The sequence below is a fragment of the Ailuropoda melanoleuca genome, chromosome 1 (assembly GCF_002007445.2).
Source record: "Ailuropoda melanoleuca isolate Jingjing chromosome 1, ASM200744v2, whole genome shotgun sequence".
Classification (NCBI taxonomy): domain Eukaryota; kingdom Metazoa; phylum Chordata; class Mammalia; order Carnivora; family Ursidae; genus Ailuropoda; species Ailuropoda melanoleuca.
The window spans coordinates 32,766,177-32,785,462 of NC_048218.1; the positions used below are offsets into that span (position 1 = coordinate 32,766,177).

Genomic DNA, 19,286 nt, shown 5'->3' on the forward strand with positions numbered 1-19,286 from the left:
TCTGAAACTGAACTCAAATGATTCTTCATATACTACACCATCCCCAAACTCTTCAAACAGAAAAGCTGGTAAAAAAGAAATATATGATCTCTTTGGACTTCAAAAATAATTTATTAATTGTTTTCTAATGAAAGAGAGATACAGTTAAATATAGTACATAGTGGAATATGTCTGTAAGAAAATGAAGTATTTGTCAATAATATCTTATTTCTCATAGTACTTCATAGTTTAAAACTGAAAAAAGGACCAAAAAAGTGAAAAGGATGAATATTTATCAGAAAAAATTTTTAAAGAAGTTATATCTTGTAATATGTCATATTTTCACTATTATAGTAGGCATTTATTTTGGTTCCTTATAAACATTGGCTGAATATGTATTAAATACCAGGCACTCATGTTACACACTGGAATTATAGATAAAATGCCTTCCCCAGAAATGTTTTCATGAGACTAAGAGTTTTCCTAAGACTAGTGATAGGTTGGTATTAAAGATCAAGATAATTACTCTCAAGAAACATTAAGGTGCATATTTGATAAGAAATAGAATATGCTAAGAAAAATATCTGGACACCAATTGGTCTTGACTTCTAACTCCAAATCCTAGAAAGCTACTCCATTAATGCATATGAGATATTTGTACTCTCCTTTGAAAGAAGAGTTAATGACTATCTTTTTAAAAATCTTAAAAGGAAAAAAAAAAGGTAAACATAAAGGCCACTAAAATAAATATACTTTAAATATAAAAAAGTTGATACCGACCATATAAAAATGATCATGTGTTCCAAATAAAGTTTAAGTAGTTTTATTTTTTAATATCTAAGGATATCTTATGACTATTCCAAAAGGGGGAGAAAACCTCAGTCAAAAAATACTTTTAATTAATATTGCAAATAGAACCATGGGAAATGGTAGATATATTCTAGGAAAAAAAGTCTTCAATTTTAGTAACTGCCATTATAAATAAATTTAAATTTCTACTATAGGACTTTATATAAATTACATTACTTATTTGTTACATCACATTCTTTCCTTAAAAAAAAAGTTCATGAGGATCAATTTCACATTTTGAAGAGACTCCCACTAGACAGAAAAGTGAGGTACTGAAATTGAAGTAGTTTTCAATTTAAGTAGAATAAATTGAAGACACATCTTGTTAAAAAAAATCTAAAACCAAGTAATATAAAGTAGGCTAAAGTCTCAAAGTTTCATTGGTAGAAACACTGATAATCAGACAAGGGCTCCCTAGATGATGAAACTATTTTACTTGAAACGAACGGAAAGATCAATGTAACAATTTTAAGTTTCATGTATTAAATAATTGCTTCTTTTTTTCCAGTACCCACTTTTGATTTGTACTATCATTAATTGTTTGTAGTAACTTTTCATTTATACTGTTTCTGCTTTGAATTGTCATAAATATAACTGACATAGTTTTTTGATCCTTGACAGATAAAATAAATTCATATAAAAGACAAAATAAAAGTTTCAAATACACTCTGACATTAAAAGATACTTGGCACATAAAGTAATTAGCACAAGTATTAGCAAGATTTATAAGGTATGACCAAATGTAGGCAGGAAGACAGTGTAGAATAATATAGGTTTATCAAAATATTATTATAATTGTGTTTTTAAAAAATCTGTATAACTATTTATTCCAGAAATTAAGGGTCCATTGCTCTGTTCCCAGAATATATTTAGAAGACAAAATGTCTAAAGAAAGGAGCTGTTCTCTATTCAAAGATAAACAAGGAAATCATTCCATCTAGTTGAAGATTCAGGGTTTTGATAAAAGATGGATAGTAAAAAGTCTATAATAATAAATACCACAGGAAGGAGACCGTCACTACTGCATTTCATTCCCATGAACTAAATGCCACCAATGCGCCAATACAACTGAACTCTGACTCTTTTAACGATATTCTTGCTATTTTCATATGCCAGCCACTACACTTTGTACAGAACAGTTTTAACATACCAAATTCAATTTTAATAATAATTTCTAGTAAGAGGACTCAGAAAACCAGAGGGATTTTAGAACTAAATCTAAATTAGCATAAGCATTTAACAAACTTCTTAATTTATCACATTTATCACCAAGGGGGGAATTGTCAATTATGCATATACCGAATTATATCATTACAGTGCAGCTTTGGGACAGTTAATCATGAACCTTCAGTAATCATGAATAACCAGTGAACATTTGGCAATCCAAGAGCAATAACGTAAACAAGAAAGGTAATCGTATCTGAACAAGAGAGACTTCAGAGAAGCTCGCAGGCAGTGAGCCATGCCATCTCTTATGATTAAACCAGAAAAGAAAAAATAAATAAATAAAAAAACAGACACACATTAATATTCAATTCTTTTGTCCAGTGAAGGTCTCACGGCGGAAGGACCTGTCCGCTGATTAGGATATTTTACTTTCTAACCACTGGCATTTTCTTTTGTAACAATGGAATGATGACAAGTAATTAGTGCACACTATTCTCTAAATAAGAAAACACTGCATTCTAAATAATGTGCCACCCATACAAGATAGCTGCTCTAGAGTCAGGGTATAATTTCAGTTAAGCAATTATTGACATCATGAGATTCATCATTCAAATATTGTATGCTGACAAAATGTTCTATATTAAAGGGGGTCAGAGGGTAGAGATCATCATGGCTTTACCTCAGCTACTGTTATGGAATCTGGATACAACGTGTGAATCAAATGATTTGCCAACATGAGATAAATCAAGGCATCTTCATCTACCTGAAGTCCAAAATATTCATGGTAATCACCTGAAAAACCTTGACCTAGGGAACAGAAAATCAATATGGATGTTAACAAGCAAGCCTTAACTTAGCACAAATGCCCCCACCAATTAGTTTATTGAGAACAGTTTTGTTATCATAGCAAAGTGTAATGAGCCTCAATATCATGTAATATTATCATCAGCAAATATATGTTCTACCTGAGAAAAGTACTCCATAGCAAACATTTGGAATTCAGACAATCCTGCAATTTAATTTTTGTTTTTCAAAAGCAAACAAAGTACTTTAATTGAAAATTTTAATTAATTTTAACATAATTTTAAAGCAAAAAAATGAAATGATACCAAATTCTAGATTTCAATGTTTACATTTTTTTCTCATATCAAGAGGTGTTAATGTTAGTTAGTTCCTATTAGAACCCTTTGAAGTAAAGAAAAGCAAATATGAAAACCATCATAACATTGAGACACAGTGTTTATATTATTTTAAATATGTGCTCCATTTTACACAATACAGAGTTCCTGAGACAAAAGATTTTAATATCCTCCAATTTTCTTCTACCTTCTCTTCCCCACATCCTAATTTTGATTGCTTATGGTACATAGCACTTACTTCTGATTCCTTGAATTGTTTATTCATTTGCAATTAAATCAAATTAGTGTCCAACACGTGCCTTTTCCCTCTGCTTCCCTATATCAAGCTTTTTATTTTGACTCACTTTTTTTTTCAGTTTGCTAGATCCCATCACTAAATGATATTTTCAAATATAATTATGGAAGTTTTATTCCTCAAGCTCTTTCAATTAAATACCTGAATGGCAATTCAATTATCAAATTCTTGAGTCAAATTTTGTTTCCCTAAGAATTTTTTAGACAATGCTGTTGGCAACAGAAAAGTATGAGTTCAGCCACTGTTTCCATCCACACAGGTAAATTGCTTTTTCTTTCTGTCACCTGCTGAACTTCTCTTTCTCACTCAATTTTTATAAATTGAACACTTAGTGTTTTGATGTTAATTGCTTTATCTTTTTTTTTTTTTTTCAGTTCATTTCCCTAACTCCACAATTCCTTGGAAAATACCAAGCCCTCAGCAGAGAGAAGTTCTACAGGGGAATACAGGTATTGTAATCTAGGAGAGGCTCTTTCTTGACCTTTGCCATGCTTCCCTTCTTCATCCCTTCAGTCAGTTTCTCTCCAAACTGGAGGATACCAGTGCAACCTGTCATGTTTTATAGACACAACGTCTTTCCTAGGGACATTTCATGTGGGCAGCACCATGATTAAGAGCAGATTGCAGGATGCTTTGAATATAGCTTCTTTCCCTGGCAGCCGCTTTTCAAGAGTTATAGTTATGTCCCTTTTTCAGATTTGTTGTTGCTGGTAAATATTTGGCCATTAAAAAATAATAATTATTCACCATATTATCTACTGAGGAATTAGGATTCTGTGATCCCACTTCTTTGAACAATTTTTAAACTGAAGATCTCTGATCAATGTTTTTAATTACAAATTAATTTCTAATTTAATTTTAATTGTGAACGTCTATACTTAAAATATACACATTTTCATCAGTGTTTAATATGCAAAGAGACCTACACATTCACAAAGATTCTCTCTCTCTCTCTTTTTTTTTTTGTTATTTATTTCTCATTATAATTGCTGTCACGTTCACATCCTATGGGTGCTTTGATAAATGGTTAGCTTACAAACATTTTGTTTCTTTGGCTAGGACTTCCAGTACTGTGTTGAATAAAACTGGTGAGAGCAGACNCTCTTTTTTTTTTGTTATTTATTTCTCATTATAATTGCTGCCACGTTCACATCCTATGGGTGCTTTGATAAATGGTTAGCTTACAAACATTTTGTTTCTTTGGCTAGGACTTCCAGTACTGTGTTGAATAAAACTGGTGAGAGCAGACATCCTTGTCTAGTTCCTGTTCTTACAGGAAAAGCTCTCAGTTTTTCATCATTTTCACTATTTGCAGATTACATGATACTATATACAGAAAATCCTAAAGATTCTACCAAAAACTATTAGAACTGATACATGGATTTAGTAAAACTGCAAGATACAAAACTAATATGCAGAAATCTGTTGAGTTTCTATACACTAATATGAAGTAACAGAGAAATTAAGAAAACAATCCCATTTACTGTTGCACCAACAAGAATAAAATACCTAGGAATGAACTTGATCAAGGAGGTGAAATACCTGTACTCTGAAAGCTAGAAAACACTGATGGGAGAAATTAAAGATGATACAAACAAAGTGAAAGCTATTTCATGCTGATTAACTGGTAGAACCAGTATTGTGACAATGTCTATACTATCCAAAGCTATCTACAGATTCAAAGAAATTTCTATCAAAATATCAACAGCAGTTTTCACAGAACTAGAACATAAATCCTAAATTTGCACAAAACCACGAAATACCCCATATGGCCAAAGCAATCTTGAAAAAGGAAAACAAAACTGGAGGTATCATGATCTCACATTTCCAGATCTAGCACAAAGCTGTAGTAATTAAAACACAATAGTACTGGCACAAAAATAGACACATAGATCAATGGAAGAGAATACAGAGCCCAAAAATAAACCCACACTTTTATGGTCAATTAATCTATGACAAAGAAGGCAAGAATATACAGTGGGAAAAAGATAGCCTCTTTAACAAATGGTGCTGGTAAAACTGGACAGCTATATGCAAAAAATGAAACTGGACCCCTTTCTTAGACCATACACAAAAATAGACTCAAAATAGATTAAAGTTAAATGTGAGACGTGAAGCCATAAAATTTCTAGAAGAAAACATAGGCAGTAATCTCTTTGACATCACCCAGACATTTTTCTAGATAGGTCTTCTTTGGCAAGGGAAACAAAAGCAAAATTAAACTACTGGGGCTCTGCCAAAATAAAAGGCTTTTGCACAGTGAAGGAAATCATTAACAAAACAAAAAGGCAACCTATTGAATGGGAGAAGATATATGCAAATGATGTATCTGATAAGAAGTTAATATCCAAAATATATAAAGAACTTATACAGCTCAACATCAAAAAACCAAATAATCCAATTAAAAATGGGCTGAGGATATGAATAAATATTATTTCGAAGAAAACATACTGACAGCCAGCAGACACATGAAAAGATGGTCAACCTCACTAATCATCAAGGAAATACCGATCAAAACCACAATGAGATATCACCTCTTACCCCTCAGAATGGCTAAAATAAAAAAACACAAGAAATAACAAGTGTTAGCAAGTGGTGGAGAAAAAGGAAACTTTGTACACTGTTGGTAGGAANGATCAAAACCACAATGAGATATCACCTCTTACCCCTCAGAATGGCTAAAATAAAAAACACAAGAAATAACAAGTGTTAGCAAGTGGTGGAGAAAAAGGAAACTTTGTACACTGTTGGTAGGAATATAAATTGGTGCAGCCACTGTGGAAAAGAGTATGGAGGACCCCTCCAAAATTAAAAATAGAACTACCATATGATCCAGCAATTCCACAAATAGGTATTTACCCAAAGAATACCCAAAGAACACTAATTCAAAAAGATACATGCACCCCTATGTTTATTGCAGCATTATTTGTAATAACCAAGATATGGAAGCAACCCAGTTGTCCATCCAGAGACGAATAGATAAAGAAGTTGTGATTATATATATGTATATGTGTGTGTATATATATATACACACACACACACACACATATATAATGGAATATTACTCAGCCATAAAAAAGAATGACATCTTGCCATGTGTAACAACATGGATGGGTCTAAAGAGTATAATGCTAAGTGAAATAAGTCAGTCAGAGAAAGGTAAATACCATATGACTTCACTCATATGTGCAATTTAAGAAACAAATCAAGTGAACAAAGAAAGAAGAGACAAACGAAAAACCAGACTCTTAAATATACAGAACAAACTGATGGTTGCCAGAGGGGAGGTGGGTGTGGAGATGGGTGAAATTGGTGAAGGGGATTAAGTATACACTTATTGTGATAAGCAATGAGTAATGTACAGAATGGTGGAATCTTTATTTTGTATACTTGAAACTAACACTGTATGCTATATTTGAATAGAAAAAAATTAAACTACATAAAACACTTTTAAAGGAAAGCTACCTATTAAGAAGAGCAATATTATTAATTAGATATATTTCAAAGAAAAGCATTGTCGTTTATTTACTTATAAAATGTATTTATATTCAATCTCTTGCCAAAAAGGGATCAGAAGTCAATAGAGAAAGGACATACAAATGAAATTGATAAAAATCAAGCCAACAATAATGGTCATTGCAACTCTGTACCTGAACCCTAAACCTGGTTTTAATATTCCAGTAAAAAGAAAAAAAAAAAGAAATCATTAGTTGCGTCTGTAATATGTTAGGCTACCTACCCATTCCATGGTGATGATAGAGCATGGATGTAACACCATCAAAACGAAATCCATCAAAGCCGTATTCTTCTACCCACCATCTTATGTTTGACAGGAGGAATCTTAAAACTTCCCAGCTAAAACATTAGAAAAAAATATATTTGAACGCATTGTTTATAGTGGTTTCCTTGTTATACACTGTTTGCAAAGAGTATTAATTATAATTTAAATATCTTAGGAATCATAACGTTCAGAGAAATATACAAAAATCAGAAAACTATTATGTATCACAGTTCTTTGATGAAATTCATTCTAAGAGATTATTAAATTTCTTTGGTTGCAAAATCACTTAATATCTAAGAAAAACTGAGAGAAAGTGTGTAAGTTCCGTCCAAAGTGCAGGGACTCTCTTGTTCAACGCTGTGTCCTCAGCAACCATACAGAGATTAGTACATAGTATTGCTTACAGCAACAGCAATGAAAAAATCTGTCACTGATCTCTAAATTTTCATCAAGATTTTTCATGCAACATAACCTTAGTTACATAACTCCTCCTTTTAGAAAATATAATTCCATCATCATTAGAAAAACTACCTCCAATGTTTGCTTAAAATATTTCCTCGTTCTACAATTTCAAACATATATTTAGAATAAAAAATTAAAAAAAAAAGACTTAAAGTCAACCACATGATAACCAATATTACATTTACTAGACTACTGTGTTTTGTGAGAGTAAAGAAAAAGAAACCTAATTACTAAAACACACATGAGCAATAAAGTAACAAATTTTACAAGTTAAAGAGTCGTACATCCATAAAAATAGAAGGAAAACAAAGAACTGTTATAACTCAATTAAAAACGCCACACGAAACAAGCCTATTTCGGACAATTGAAAAGAAGACATTGTCAATTAGTATTTTCTTTAGTCATACAGTTATGGTTGAGTTCTCTATCTTATTATAACTCCGGTTTTAAGACTTTAATACCTCATTTAGTTTAATGACAAAGCAGTTATAGTGAACACAAATCTTTAACCCAGTTAAAATTTATGTATTTTTCTTAAACCTTCCATATATTAAACAGCAATCTGACATATGTGGATATTAAGTCATCACAATCAACTTCACAAGAGTTAATCCAAACTTTGGGGAAAGAAACTAACTGCTTTAAATAAGTTACTTTGAGTTTTGCAAACTTACTGAAATTAAAAAAAAAAAAAAAACAACGAAAAAAAAGAAATACAAGCAATCCAGTAGATCTGAAAATGTAGTGAGGAAGTTTTACATTGCTGGGTCCAAGCCATGATGAAGGCAGAATTTGCTAATGTTTCTACAAACGCATATTTATTTAGGGGTTGAGGAAAAAAAAAAAACTGTTTAACAAAAAGAAATTAATAAAAACAAAGAGGTATTCCACAACTGAACATAATCAAAGTTACTCTATTTTGTATAGGACTTTCTAATAGCGATACATTTTTTGAAGTTTCATTTAAGTTAAAAAACTTATTTTTTTAGAGGCACTTTGGTTCACAGCACAATAGGAAGCATGTCCATACTTTTTAAACAAAGTTGCTATAGGAGTACTCCAGAAAGAAGACATGAAGAAACTTCCATATCAATAATCCTTTGTAAACAATATTTTGAAAAGGACATATTTTCTAATTTGGCTATTTACAACTGGTAATGTATATTTTACTTCTGAAAGGTAAATGGAAAGATATTTTTAGTCAAAAATACCCCAGAGTAGGAACAAAACCTATTTAAATACTATATATCTTGGGTAGATGTATGAAGATATGAACACGTAAACTGAAGATCACAAACTGTCCCTGGGCCTAATGTGGCATGCACTACTGTTTTGTTTACCTTGCAGAGGACTGCAAATTCTCACTCTGAATGCCTGCAGAGAGAACGTGGACCTCCTAAGCTCTTCCCAGTTCCTGCCACTCCATGTTTTCCAATACCAGCCCTGTACTCATTTATACCACCAGCTTGGGCTTGTAGACAGTTGCTATCAATTCCTAATATAAATATTATGGACTGAATGTTTCCTAGGCAGACTAGACACAGGTTTAAATGTAAAAACTGTGTCCTAATATCTACAAAAGAGAAGAGAAAAAAAAAAAAAAGAACCAATGATAGTGCAATCCAATAAAAACAAAAAAAAAGTGAATTTAATAAAGGAAAAGAAAGCATTGTACAGTATCACTTAGTTGATTACGGTCAGCATTATCAATGGCCTAGTCATTCCTATTGCTAAAATATTTAATCTCTTCTCTTCTTGACCAAAAAAAGTATAACATATAAAAGAAAAAGACATATTTAGCTGTGACTATAGGCATAGACAGATTCTTGGCATGGATAAACAGAAAAAGAATTCCCTGTGATAATCTGAAAAGAAACAACAATGACAATGGAGCATCTAAATTTAAAAAATCTAATGGGTTAAAAAAATACTAAATTCTACATGTTAGAGTTTGAAATGCTCTTAACCTGAAACAATGTCTAAACAACATCAACAATCCTGGGGGGGGGGATCACAAGATTAAACTGATAGGAATAAATCAAATTTGTAGAGCTTTCAAAATTATTTTATTTTGATGAATCATGGATGAAGCATAAACTGTTATCTGTAGAGACAGAAAAGAGATACACAAAATTCTATAGGGGATGAAACTAGAACAAAAACAGTAGGGAGGTGAAATCTAGAAAGTTTTATTTTTTTAATAACAAAATCTCAGGAAATACATTCAAGAAAAAAAAGTTAGATCTAACATTTTAAAGTTGGCAGCAGCAAATGAAAAGCAAAGTTAAAAATATTCTCTCGTTATATACATTTTCTAAAACTAGGCTATTAAGAGGAGTTAAGTAACAACACAACAATTAGTCTTAAAGGAGTAATATTTTATAAATAATTAGCTTTTGTTGATTAAGAAAAAATGAACTATTCATGCAGGAAATAGGGGGAAAGACAGACTCATCAATATGTTCTCAATATCTCTGTGGTCCCAATTTTGTGTCTCTTATCATTTTACATGATTAATCTAGAGGGACTAATTCACTCTTGGTAAACTCAGAATCCTGATGAAACTAACATTAGAACACATTGTTTGTACAAAATCAGAACTTTAGAGATCTAACAAGACAGAGAACCTATAAACGATCTATAGACAGAGTCTATAAACGATCATGGACATGATCCAGAACTCAAAGCTTAAAAACAGTAGGTCACAGAGTGTTTATAGTGCCATTGGAATAAAGACGTGGCTCCCCTCCCTTTTCTTCTTACACTAGGTAAATATCCAACTGAATATAGACAGTTGTATTTAACTATTATATAAATATATTTATCCCAGGTCACTGAACTGAAATTACAAGGGGAAAGGTACACCAGGGGTCCTAAGAGGACAAACAGGATCCAGCATATAGTTGTGATCATGGGTATGATTTATTATAGCAAAAGGATAAAAAGCAAAATAAACAAAAGAAAAGGCACACGGATAGGGCAAAGTTCAGAGGAGTGTAGACACAAGCTTCCAAGAGTCCTCTCCTGATAGAGTTGCTCTTAATCCTTCCAACAACAAACTGTCACCACACTTGTGAAATGTCTACCAGGGAAACTCATTAGAAACGCAGTTCCTAGTGATTTTATTGGAGGCTGGTGACTGGGTATCCTCTGCCTTGACACATATCAAAATCTAGATTCCCAGAAGGAAACTGGGCGTTCAGTATAAGACATATTGCTTGTATGAAGTGTTCAGGTGCAGTGAATCACTGTTTTCAGTCCTGGGAATGGTGAGAACCCTCTCCAAATCCAGGTCCCCGATGGCTAGCCGGGGGCCAATCTTGCAGGGAGGCATTTCTAAGAATAGCAATCTTAACTGTGCTATACCAACTCTTTGCTGCAGGAAGCAAAGCCTAACATTTATTACATAATTATAAAACCTTTACTATAGGTTACTGGAGAAAACTACTTTTAAAGTAATTTGCTCTCAGAGGTACTGAGATTTCAAAACCAAGTGGAAGACTCTAAATACACGTTAAAAATCTAAATGTGGAGGCACCTGGGTGGCTCAGTCAATTAAGCCTCTGACTCTTACTTTTCCTTGGGTCATGGTCTCGGGGTCATGGAATTGAGCCCCTGTCAGCTCTGCTTGAGAGTCTCTCCCTCCCCCTCTGCCCCTCCCCCCTTGCTCTCTCACTCTCTAAAATAAATAAATAATCTTAAAGAAATCTAATATGTAAGGAGGTCAGGTTGAAGCATTCTGCTCTGCATGCTACCTTCCAGCACCACACGGACAATGAAATCATTAAGCTCGTACATGAATGAACGAGTTCACTGAATCTGAGATCTGCCTTTAAAGAGAACATCAGAACAAGCTTCAGGAACAAGTACCAGTGGAAACACAGATTTTTGAAAGATGTCTATTACAATTTCCACTACCATAATTTTCAAGTCCTATACTCGTAAATTCCATTTTTCCTTCTTCCGGAGGGGGGTGCTGAGAAGAAGGGTTTTGATGTATTCCGAATAATGACTGAATTAGAAATATTACTTAACACACTCTTTAGTAATAAATAAACTGAGTCATCTCAACTGTACGGTTTGCCTTGATCAAAGTGTGAAAATGTCTGGCAAAGGGTACAATAAAAAAGGCAATTTACTTCTTCTACCTTAAAATGTCATCAGACAGCCCATAACACAGTTGATATAACCCGTTGATTAGAGTCCCATAAAAATATAAAGTGGAATTTAGGAGCAGTTTTACTCTGATGTGTTCCAGCAGACAAGGCGGGACATTGATTTTAAGATTTCTCCATTGACATGAAGTTTTTAAAGCCTATTCTTAGAAACCAAAGAAACAACTGGAAGAGTTAGATGTTAAATTTTAGAAGGTGATGCCAAAATAATATATACTTTGGGGGCCAGGATGAATGTGTATGAGAAGTAATCTATTTTACTTATTAGCTTTATATCTTAAACTAATCAACATGTAAGTTATTAGAAACAAGTACTGTTATCTATATTGCCAAGTTAACTGATCAGATTATTCATATTTTTTGTTAAGCAAAACAAAATTGCTACAATCCAAAAAAAGATAATAAAATGCAACTGACTTTCCTATGAATCATAAACAGGTGTCTAATATAAAAACTGAATATATGGCTGAATAATATATACATTTAAGAATTTCTAGCAATCAAAATAATCAGGATTCTAATTGGTTTAGCTGTCTGAAATATTCAACCTGTAATCAAGTAATGAAGATTTATTAAGCAAATTTTGCTACACAGATAATTCCAATATTAAGGTTTCTAGAAAGTATCTCTAAAATAAAAAACTGTTGATTGTCTCACATTCTACCAATGAACTTTATAATGAAATAAAACATTGTCAAATTTTCTTATAATGAAATAAAACACTGTCAAATTTTCTTATAATGAAATAAAACATTGTCAAATTTTCTGGGTGAACAAGTATAATCATATAGAACAACATTTATTAGACGAAGCTACATTTTGTAATTTAAACCTATTTGCCAAAATGTTGTTTTTAATTGTGCTCCTGAATAGATTCCGGGATTTTCAAAATAAGCAACTTTGTCCACTCGATGTTATTAAAACTAATAGCATTCTATAATTAACAGGAAACATTATTAAAGGGTCAAATATAGAAATCTGAAGAAAATTATAAATTCTTCTTTGTTATTCCACAATCTTTGAAGCTGAACGGCTATCAAATAGTACAGCCTAACACCATGAAACAAAACTGCATATTTTGATCTGGGTATTTCAACTCAGGGAGTAGGTCGACCTTGAGCAAAGAAAATACTTTACGACTTTTTCTTTTATGAAGAAGGTATGCCATGTCAAATAAAAGGATAGAATCTTAAATTACGATAAAAATAACATTTTTAAAAGGAAGATACTCTATGGAAGCTACTGCCATTGAAAAGCAGGTAATATCTACCTACTCCATTTAAAAAAAAAACTCATCAATTTAAATTTAATGAAATTAACCACTTAAAAAAATGTTGTATTTTGCTTGTATTTTGTCAACAGAAATTGTACACTGTCAGTCAATAGGAAATGATTAAGCGAGAAACATGATCAATATAATCTAATGATATCTAATACTAGACAGTAGACAGTAGTGTCATCAATCATAAAATGTATCTGGGTTTTTGGACACAGAATTATATTGAAGCTATTGTTTATATATTAATTAAAAAAATTAGATAGCAAGTAGCACAAAATGCTAGTGAGACAGATTGTTAATTCGACTACTAAAATCTGTAATAATATAAATTTCAGAACAAATGGTTATTATAAAATATGATTTTGAAGTTTTCTTTTCAGTATCACATTATTTTCTGGATTTCAACCCACACAACTTTATTTTATATAAATTACTATGTTCTTTAATAACATTATATTCACTGAGCCCTGGTTATCTACATTCATTATTACAATAAAACATTTTCTTTCCCTGAAGGCCTAATCTGTACTGAGCTTATTAAATAATGTATAAAAATTACCTCTATTTGTAGTATCTATAAGTCCAATCAGGTATTCTCTAGGAAATAAGTACGAAAAGATAGCATATCATACCTTTATATATATGCTAAATCCTTCCAATTATACATTTGCTTAAAAAAATACTTGAGAAATTTTCAAGTCTCTTTTTTCTCTAATTTGATCAATTTCTTAACAAGCTTGGTCTCCTGCTCAATTATGATTAGGAAAAGGCATACTTGAAGGGGTGTGTGTTTGTACCTGGGTATGTAGGTGTGTGTGTGTGTGTGCTTGTGCATTTGGGGAGTAGTGAGAGATCAGAGGGACAATCAGTGAGAGCAAAAGTGAAAGTTTTCAGTCTGATATAAAAGAAAGAGACAAATATAAATCAAATAATAACACACTCTGATGATAATTACCCTGGGTACTTAAGAAATTAATACATCATTTGTTTTTAAATTGGTTCTTATTTCTCTGTTTCCTCACAAAAACTGTTACCAAAAGTGAACTTTCAAAGCATTAATGCTTATAAAATATACTACTAACGTCTGGAGAGAACTTAAATCTTTTTCAAGGTAGAGGACTCAAAAGTTGAGCAAGCCAAGGTACAGAAAGTAGAAAGCCAAACTATGACACACTCTCTGGTGAAACACAGGTGAGGGATTCTGTTCTCATCTGAACAAAACATTGTTTTCTCCAGAATAAATCACTGTAAATTAACTAATTATACTTAAATATATATATAGACATGGGCACCTAGATACACACATACCCATGTCTTTCAAACAAGGTTAAAAATCCTCCCTTATTTATAGAATGAAGCTAATTAGTACTCCAGATCAAAACAAGTGACAGTGATTTGAATGTATATATGTATCAACTGACAAATACTAAACCAAAGTGGTAATCAGCTTTTAAAAGCTTATTTTTTTAAGATTTTATTTATTTGAGAGGGAGAGAGAGAGCATGAGCAGGGTGGAGGGGCAGAGGGAGAAGCAGACTCCCACTGAGCAAGGAGCCTGCCACTGGCTCAATCCTAGCACTCTGGGATCATGACCTGAACTGAAGGCAGATGCCTAATCGACAGAGACACCCAGGTGCCCTAAATGCTTATTTTAATAGAAAAGTTTGGAAACATTAACTATTCATATGCTTCCGCTTTTTCATTTTCCCCTTCTAATTGATTTATCTCTAGTAAATTAACTATGATACTTAAGTAAGCTATTATAATACTTGTATTATAGAAAAACACATTCCTGAACTTGATAAGTTCCTATCATCTTATTAAAATTTATAATTAGATATAACATGTTTAATCACTTGTATTTAGTCAGTTTCATTTCAAAAGATGATTTGAGGCAACTTATAGATCAATATATCTGAATAGCATCAAACATAAATGAGAAAAATACAGGTGAAGGAGAATAAAGATCTTGCAGATATACACGCATAAAGCATCTGATAATTAGTTTTCCTTGCCAGCCCAAAATAATTATGATTTCATAGACTATAGTGACTATAAGAAGACTTTCCTTCACTATCACCCCCAAATAATGAATATTTTAGGACATTTGAGGCTTATATAGTTTATATAAAGATATTTAGATATTTAAATATAGATATTTAGAACCCCAAGGAAGTTGTTTTCAATATGCAACAATGTACTCTGTGACCAAAACCGATATATACTCCAGAGAGGAGGTGAACTGGGGAATACCAGTTACATAGGGAGAGAGGTAAGGCAGGGTGCAAAAAGAGAGGCACCTAGTTCCTCAGGAAGTGGTGTGTATGTACGCGCATGTGCATGTAAGTGTGTGTGTTCTGGGGTGGGAAACCCAAGGAAAACAGTATGTAGCGGGTATTAGTCATATTTAAATTTCAACCGTCAGTTCTTCAGCAGTCTTCAATTTTGCCCTGAACTTGCTAAATTGTACATAGCTCTCTAATGTACACCTGCACACATCCTCCAAGGAACAGCTTTTGGTAGGCTGGCTGGAGTAGAATAGAAAGGAGAAATGTAAATATTAAATAGGAAATAAAAAGGAATTCAAAGTCCCTGCGTGTGTCTACTGGCTTCTAGACTCCACTAATTATATATAGTCTCACTTTAGTGAGGCTGTGATATCAAGTATGGTTTATGGTTGAGGAAACTGAAATTTAAAAAAGTTAAACAAAATGCTCAGGGTCACCCAGGTAATAGGTACAGATTTCCTGCTGAGCAAGGAGCCCAACACAGGGATCCATCCCAGGGCCCCGAGATCATGACCTGAGCTGAAGGCAGAGACTTAGCCAACTAAGCCACCCACGCACCCCAAAAAACAATAATTCTTAAGTATAATTTTATACTGCCACATTTGGCATGACCATGAATATATTCTTATTTTTGGCAATTTCCTTGGTACACCAATTTTTTAACACTACAGAAGTCCCTCATATCCATTGCTCTTATACGTAGTCAAATTAATTGTATGAACTTGAGCAAGGTATTTAACCTCTCTAGGCCTCAGTTTTCCTTACTGTAAAATGGAAGACAATTTCAGCACCCTCTAGAAGGGGATTAAATGAGATAATGGGATAATCACATTATGGGCAGTTTGATATACAATAAAGAACTCACTAAGGAGAACTCCTATTAGATAATAAACAGATTTTAGATGTCTATTTGTTTAAATAATAGGTTAAGTATAAATTGGAACAAGACAATGTGTTCTAGTGCTATATATTTTTTTTTATATTGAAAATAAATCTTCATAAAGATAAGCATGTTTTGGCTAGTATCAAAACAAAACAAGCCTTATTTTTTTAACTCACCATTTTTTTTTTTTCTGGAGTAGTGTAGTATTTACTTATGGATGCATTCAACATTTATTTCTTGAGTACCTACTTTGTGCCAGGCACAGTGCTAGGTGCTGGGAATATAGTAACGAATACAAAATACACAATACCCATTTGCATGGGGTTTGGGGCATAATGGGAGAGACAGACATTTTATAAATAATACCATAAATACATTTAATTCCAATAGTGATTAATAATACTGAAGATTCTATAGGATAAATTAGGCAATACATCACCCACTCAAATTCATAAGAAATAAATTTAGTTCAGAAAAGCTGCCAATCCATGTCTGACAGACATAGCAGGAATACATTTTTATTACTTACTATTAGTTTTCTAGTGTAGCATTTAACATAAGGCCTCCTTTAAAAACTGATTCTACTGTGTGGTCAACATTATCAGATTTTGCCGAAAGGTATCAAACGAGCCGTCAAACAAACAGATGAAGGTAAGAAAAAAATAAGATGAATATTTTTATGTGATCACTTTGTGACTGACCTCCCCACACAAAGATCAATTATTCTTCACTGTTTCAATCATGTTTTTTCCAGAATGTTCCTCTTTAAAGAGAATACCTTTGAAATAGTATTCTTTCTAGCAATATATGTCTCTGGGAAATCCCCACTCTATGTCATAGCCTCTTTACCTATGAAATCTCACTCTGTTCTTAACTCTTGTTCCAATTCTTGTCTCTTTCAACCCAGACTCTGATCTTTCTGTCAATCTTGAGAATCCATTCTTTCCCTCCTTTGCTCTCTGTGGCTCCTTCATCCCTAATATAGCTCTCCATATGATCTCTTCTTCTCTTTCCTTTTCCTTCTTTCCTCTTTCCCTTTTCTCTCTTGTTAGCCTCTTTTCCTTTTGAACCTTCATTGAAGAAGCAAAGTAAAAGCCAATCAAACTAAACCAGCTGTTGCTGGAAATCTATTAAATACATATAAATATACATATTTATATATGAATTTGAAAAGTTACAGATATTAGATACCCTGGTTTGATGCATTTTATGAGAAAATTATGCCTTACTCCATTTAATGAAAATTAACAAAACATTTGTATTCACAAAGAAACAGCAGTAAATTAGGAGTTAAGAAAACTGTATTCAAGCCAATTTTGCAAAAATGAGTATAAATATATAATCTCTCTGAATCTTAATGTGATAATTTTTAAAAGTGGGTACTCCATTATTTGTTCTCCTAATTTCATAAACTTTGTTAAAGCAAAATGGTAAGGTAAAAAAATTTCTGACTTTTAGGATACAGACTAAATAATTTGAATCATTTCATTATACACTAACAGGTTCCAGACCTAAAGGTTTATCACATCACATACTGTGCTTTAGACAATAACACAATTCTGGATGAAATGGAAAAATAAACAACTACATTCAAAAACAAAACTAAAACTATCCAGCCTACACCTCCTAAAGGATCCAATATAAGAATCATTTGCTATTTCTCTCCTATCCAAACGCTACTCATTATTCAAATCCTGGCATACGTTTCACAAAATCTGATGATTCCTTACATTAGTGCTACATAAAAGATAACAGGAGATATAAACTGGTTCATGCAAATAATAAACCTGGTCTCCTAATTTAACCATAAATGTCCATGTGGTAGGAACCACATACTATACTTTTTAAAAAAATTAATCTTAAACAAATTGACCTGAACTGAATTAAAAAGGTGCAAAGAAAACTTAAAAAACTCAAATAACAAATCAACATTTTAAAAAATCCAACATTAACTCTAAAGCACTAAAAAACAATAACAAAAAAACAAATTAAACTAATACATATTATTTAAGAAATCCCATTTTCAGAGTCAATGAAATAGGAAATGGAAAGTAAGAACAACACACTCTATTTCACTAGAATAAATGCAACTTAAACAATGATTACGATACTTTGGACACCTACAAAATGGCTCTGTAATTAGTATGCTGTAGACTTTTAACAGGATATTTTCACAAAGAAAACAAATTAAGAAATTATTTAGTTGGAACACTCAAAATGTTATCCTCTCCCCCCCCCCCAGTTTCCAATCCTTGTTTAGGGAACTTTTACAACATGTTTACCACTATGAAGAGTGAAATTATTAAATTCTTCACTAATCATACTTCCTTATCGATACATGTATTTGTTTATTAGAAATTTTAATACACATGGGCATTTTGCAAACATATACCCCAATTACAAAAAACAGTATGTCCAGCCTCTAGTTAGAGTAATTTCAGAATGGCCTGTATGTACAGACTACACTGGAATAAGAATGCTTATGATTAAATATTGAAAATTTCCCCAAATGTTATATAAATCTCTGGTGACAACAACAAAAGGAAGAAACCACAAAAACATCAGTATCCTTAAGGAATCATCAGTTTCTTTTTGTTTGCTCTAGTTATAAATTTTGCATTTGCACATTGCTGCCTAGATTTTCAAAGGATTCTGCAATGATTAATTTAACAATTTACCCATATTGCTGTAATATAGCCAAGGACTTTTACCTATATATAATTGATAATATCTATACCAAGGACAGATTAGTGGGCAAAATAAAACTTCCAACATCCAGGAGTGTTATTAATGCAGAAATGGGCAAGTGTCACCAAAACACTACAGCTTAAAAACAGATGTCTCAAACTTGGATGCTTGGTACCCCTCAAAGATATACATAAAGATCCATCTTTTTAAGACTCAATCTGACCTGATTAATTTGAAAGTAAACAAAATGAATTTTTAAAAACTCTAATAATTACAAATATATATTTAATTTTTTTTATTT

The 19,286-nt window shown here is 32.3% G+C and overlaps 1 protein-coding gene across 1 annotated transcript in view; it reads right to left on the reverse strand.

Annotated features, from left to right (window-relative positions):
• The window catches only part of GBE1 (1,4-alpha-glucan branching enzyme 1), a 276,317-nt gene that overhangs the window by 86,999 nt on the left and 170,032 nt on the right, over positions 1-19,286 (reverse strand). Inside the window, exons 8-9 of the mRNA XM_034657790.1 lie at positions 7,169-7,284; positions 2,675-2,802 (exon numbers count right to left, since the gene is read on the reverse strand). Of these exons, the coding sequence (XP_034513681.1) occupies positions 2,675-2,802; positions 7,169-7,284 (244 nt within the window). The remainder of the gene's footprint in view (positions 1-2,674; positions 2,803-7,168; positions 7,285-19,286) is intronic.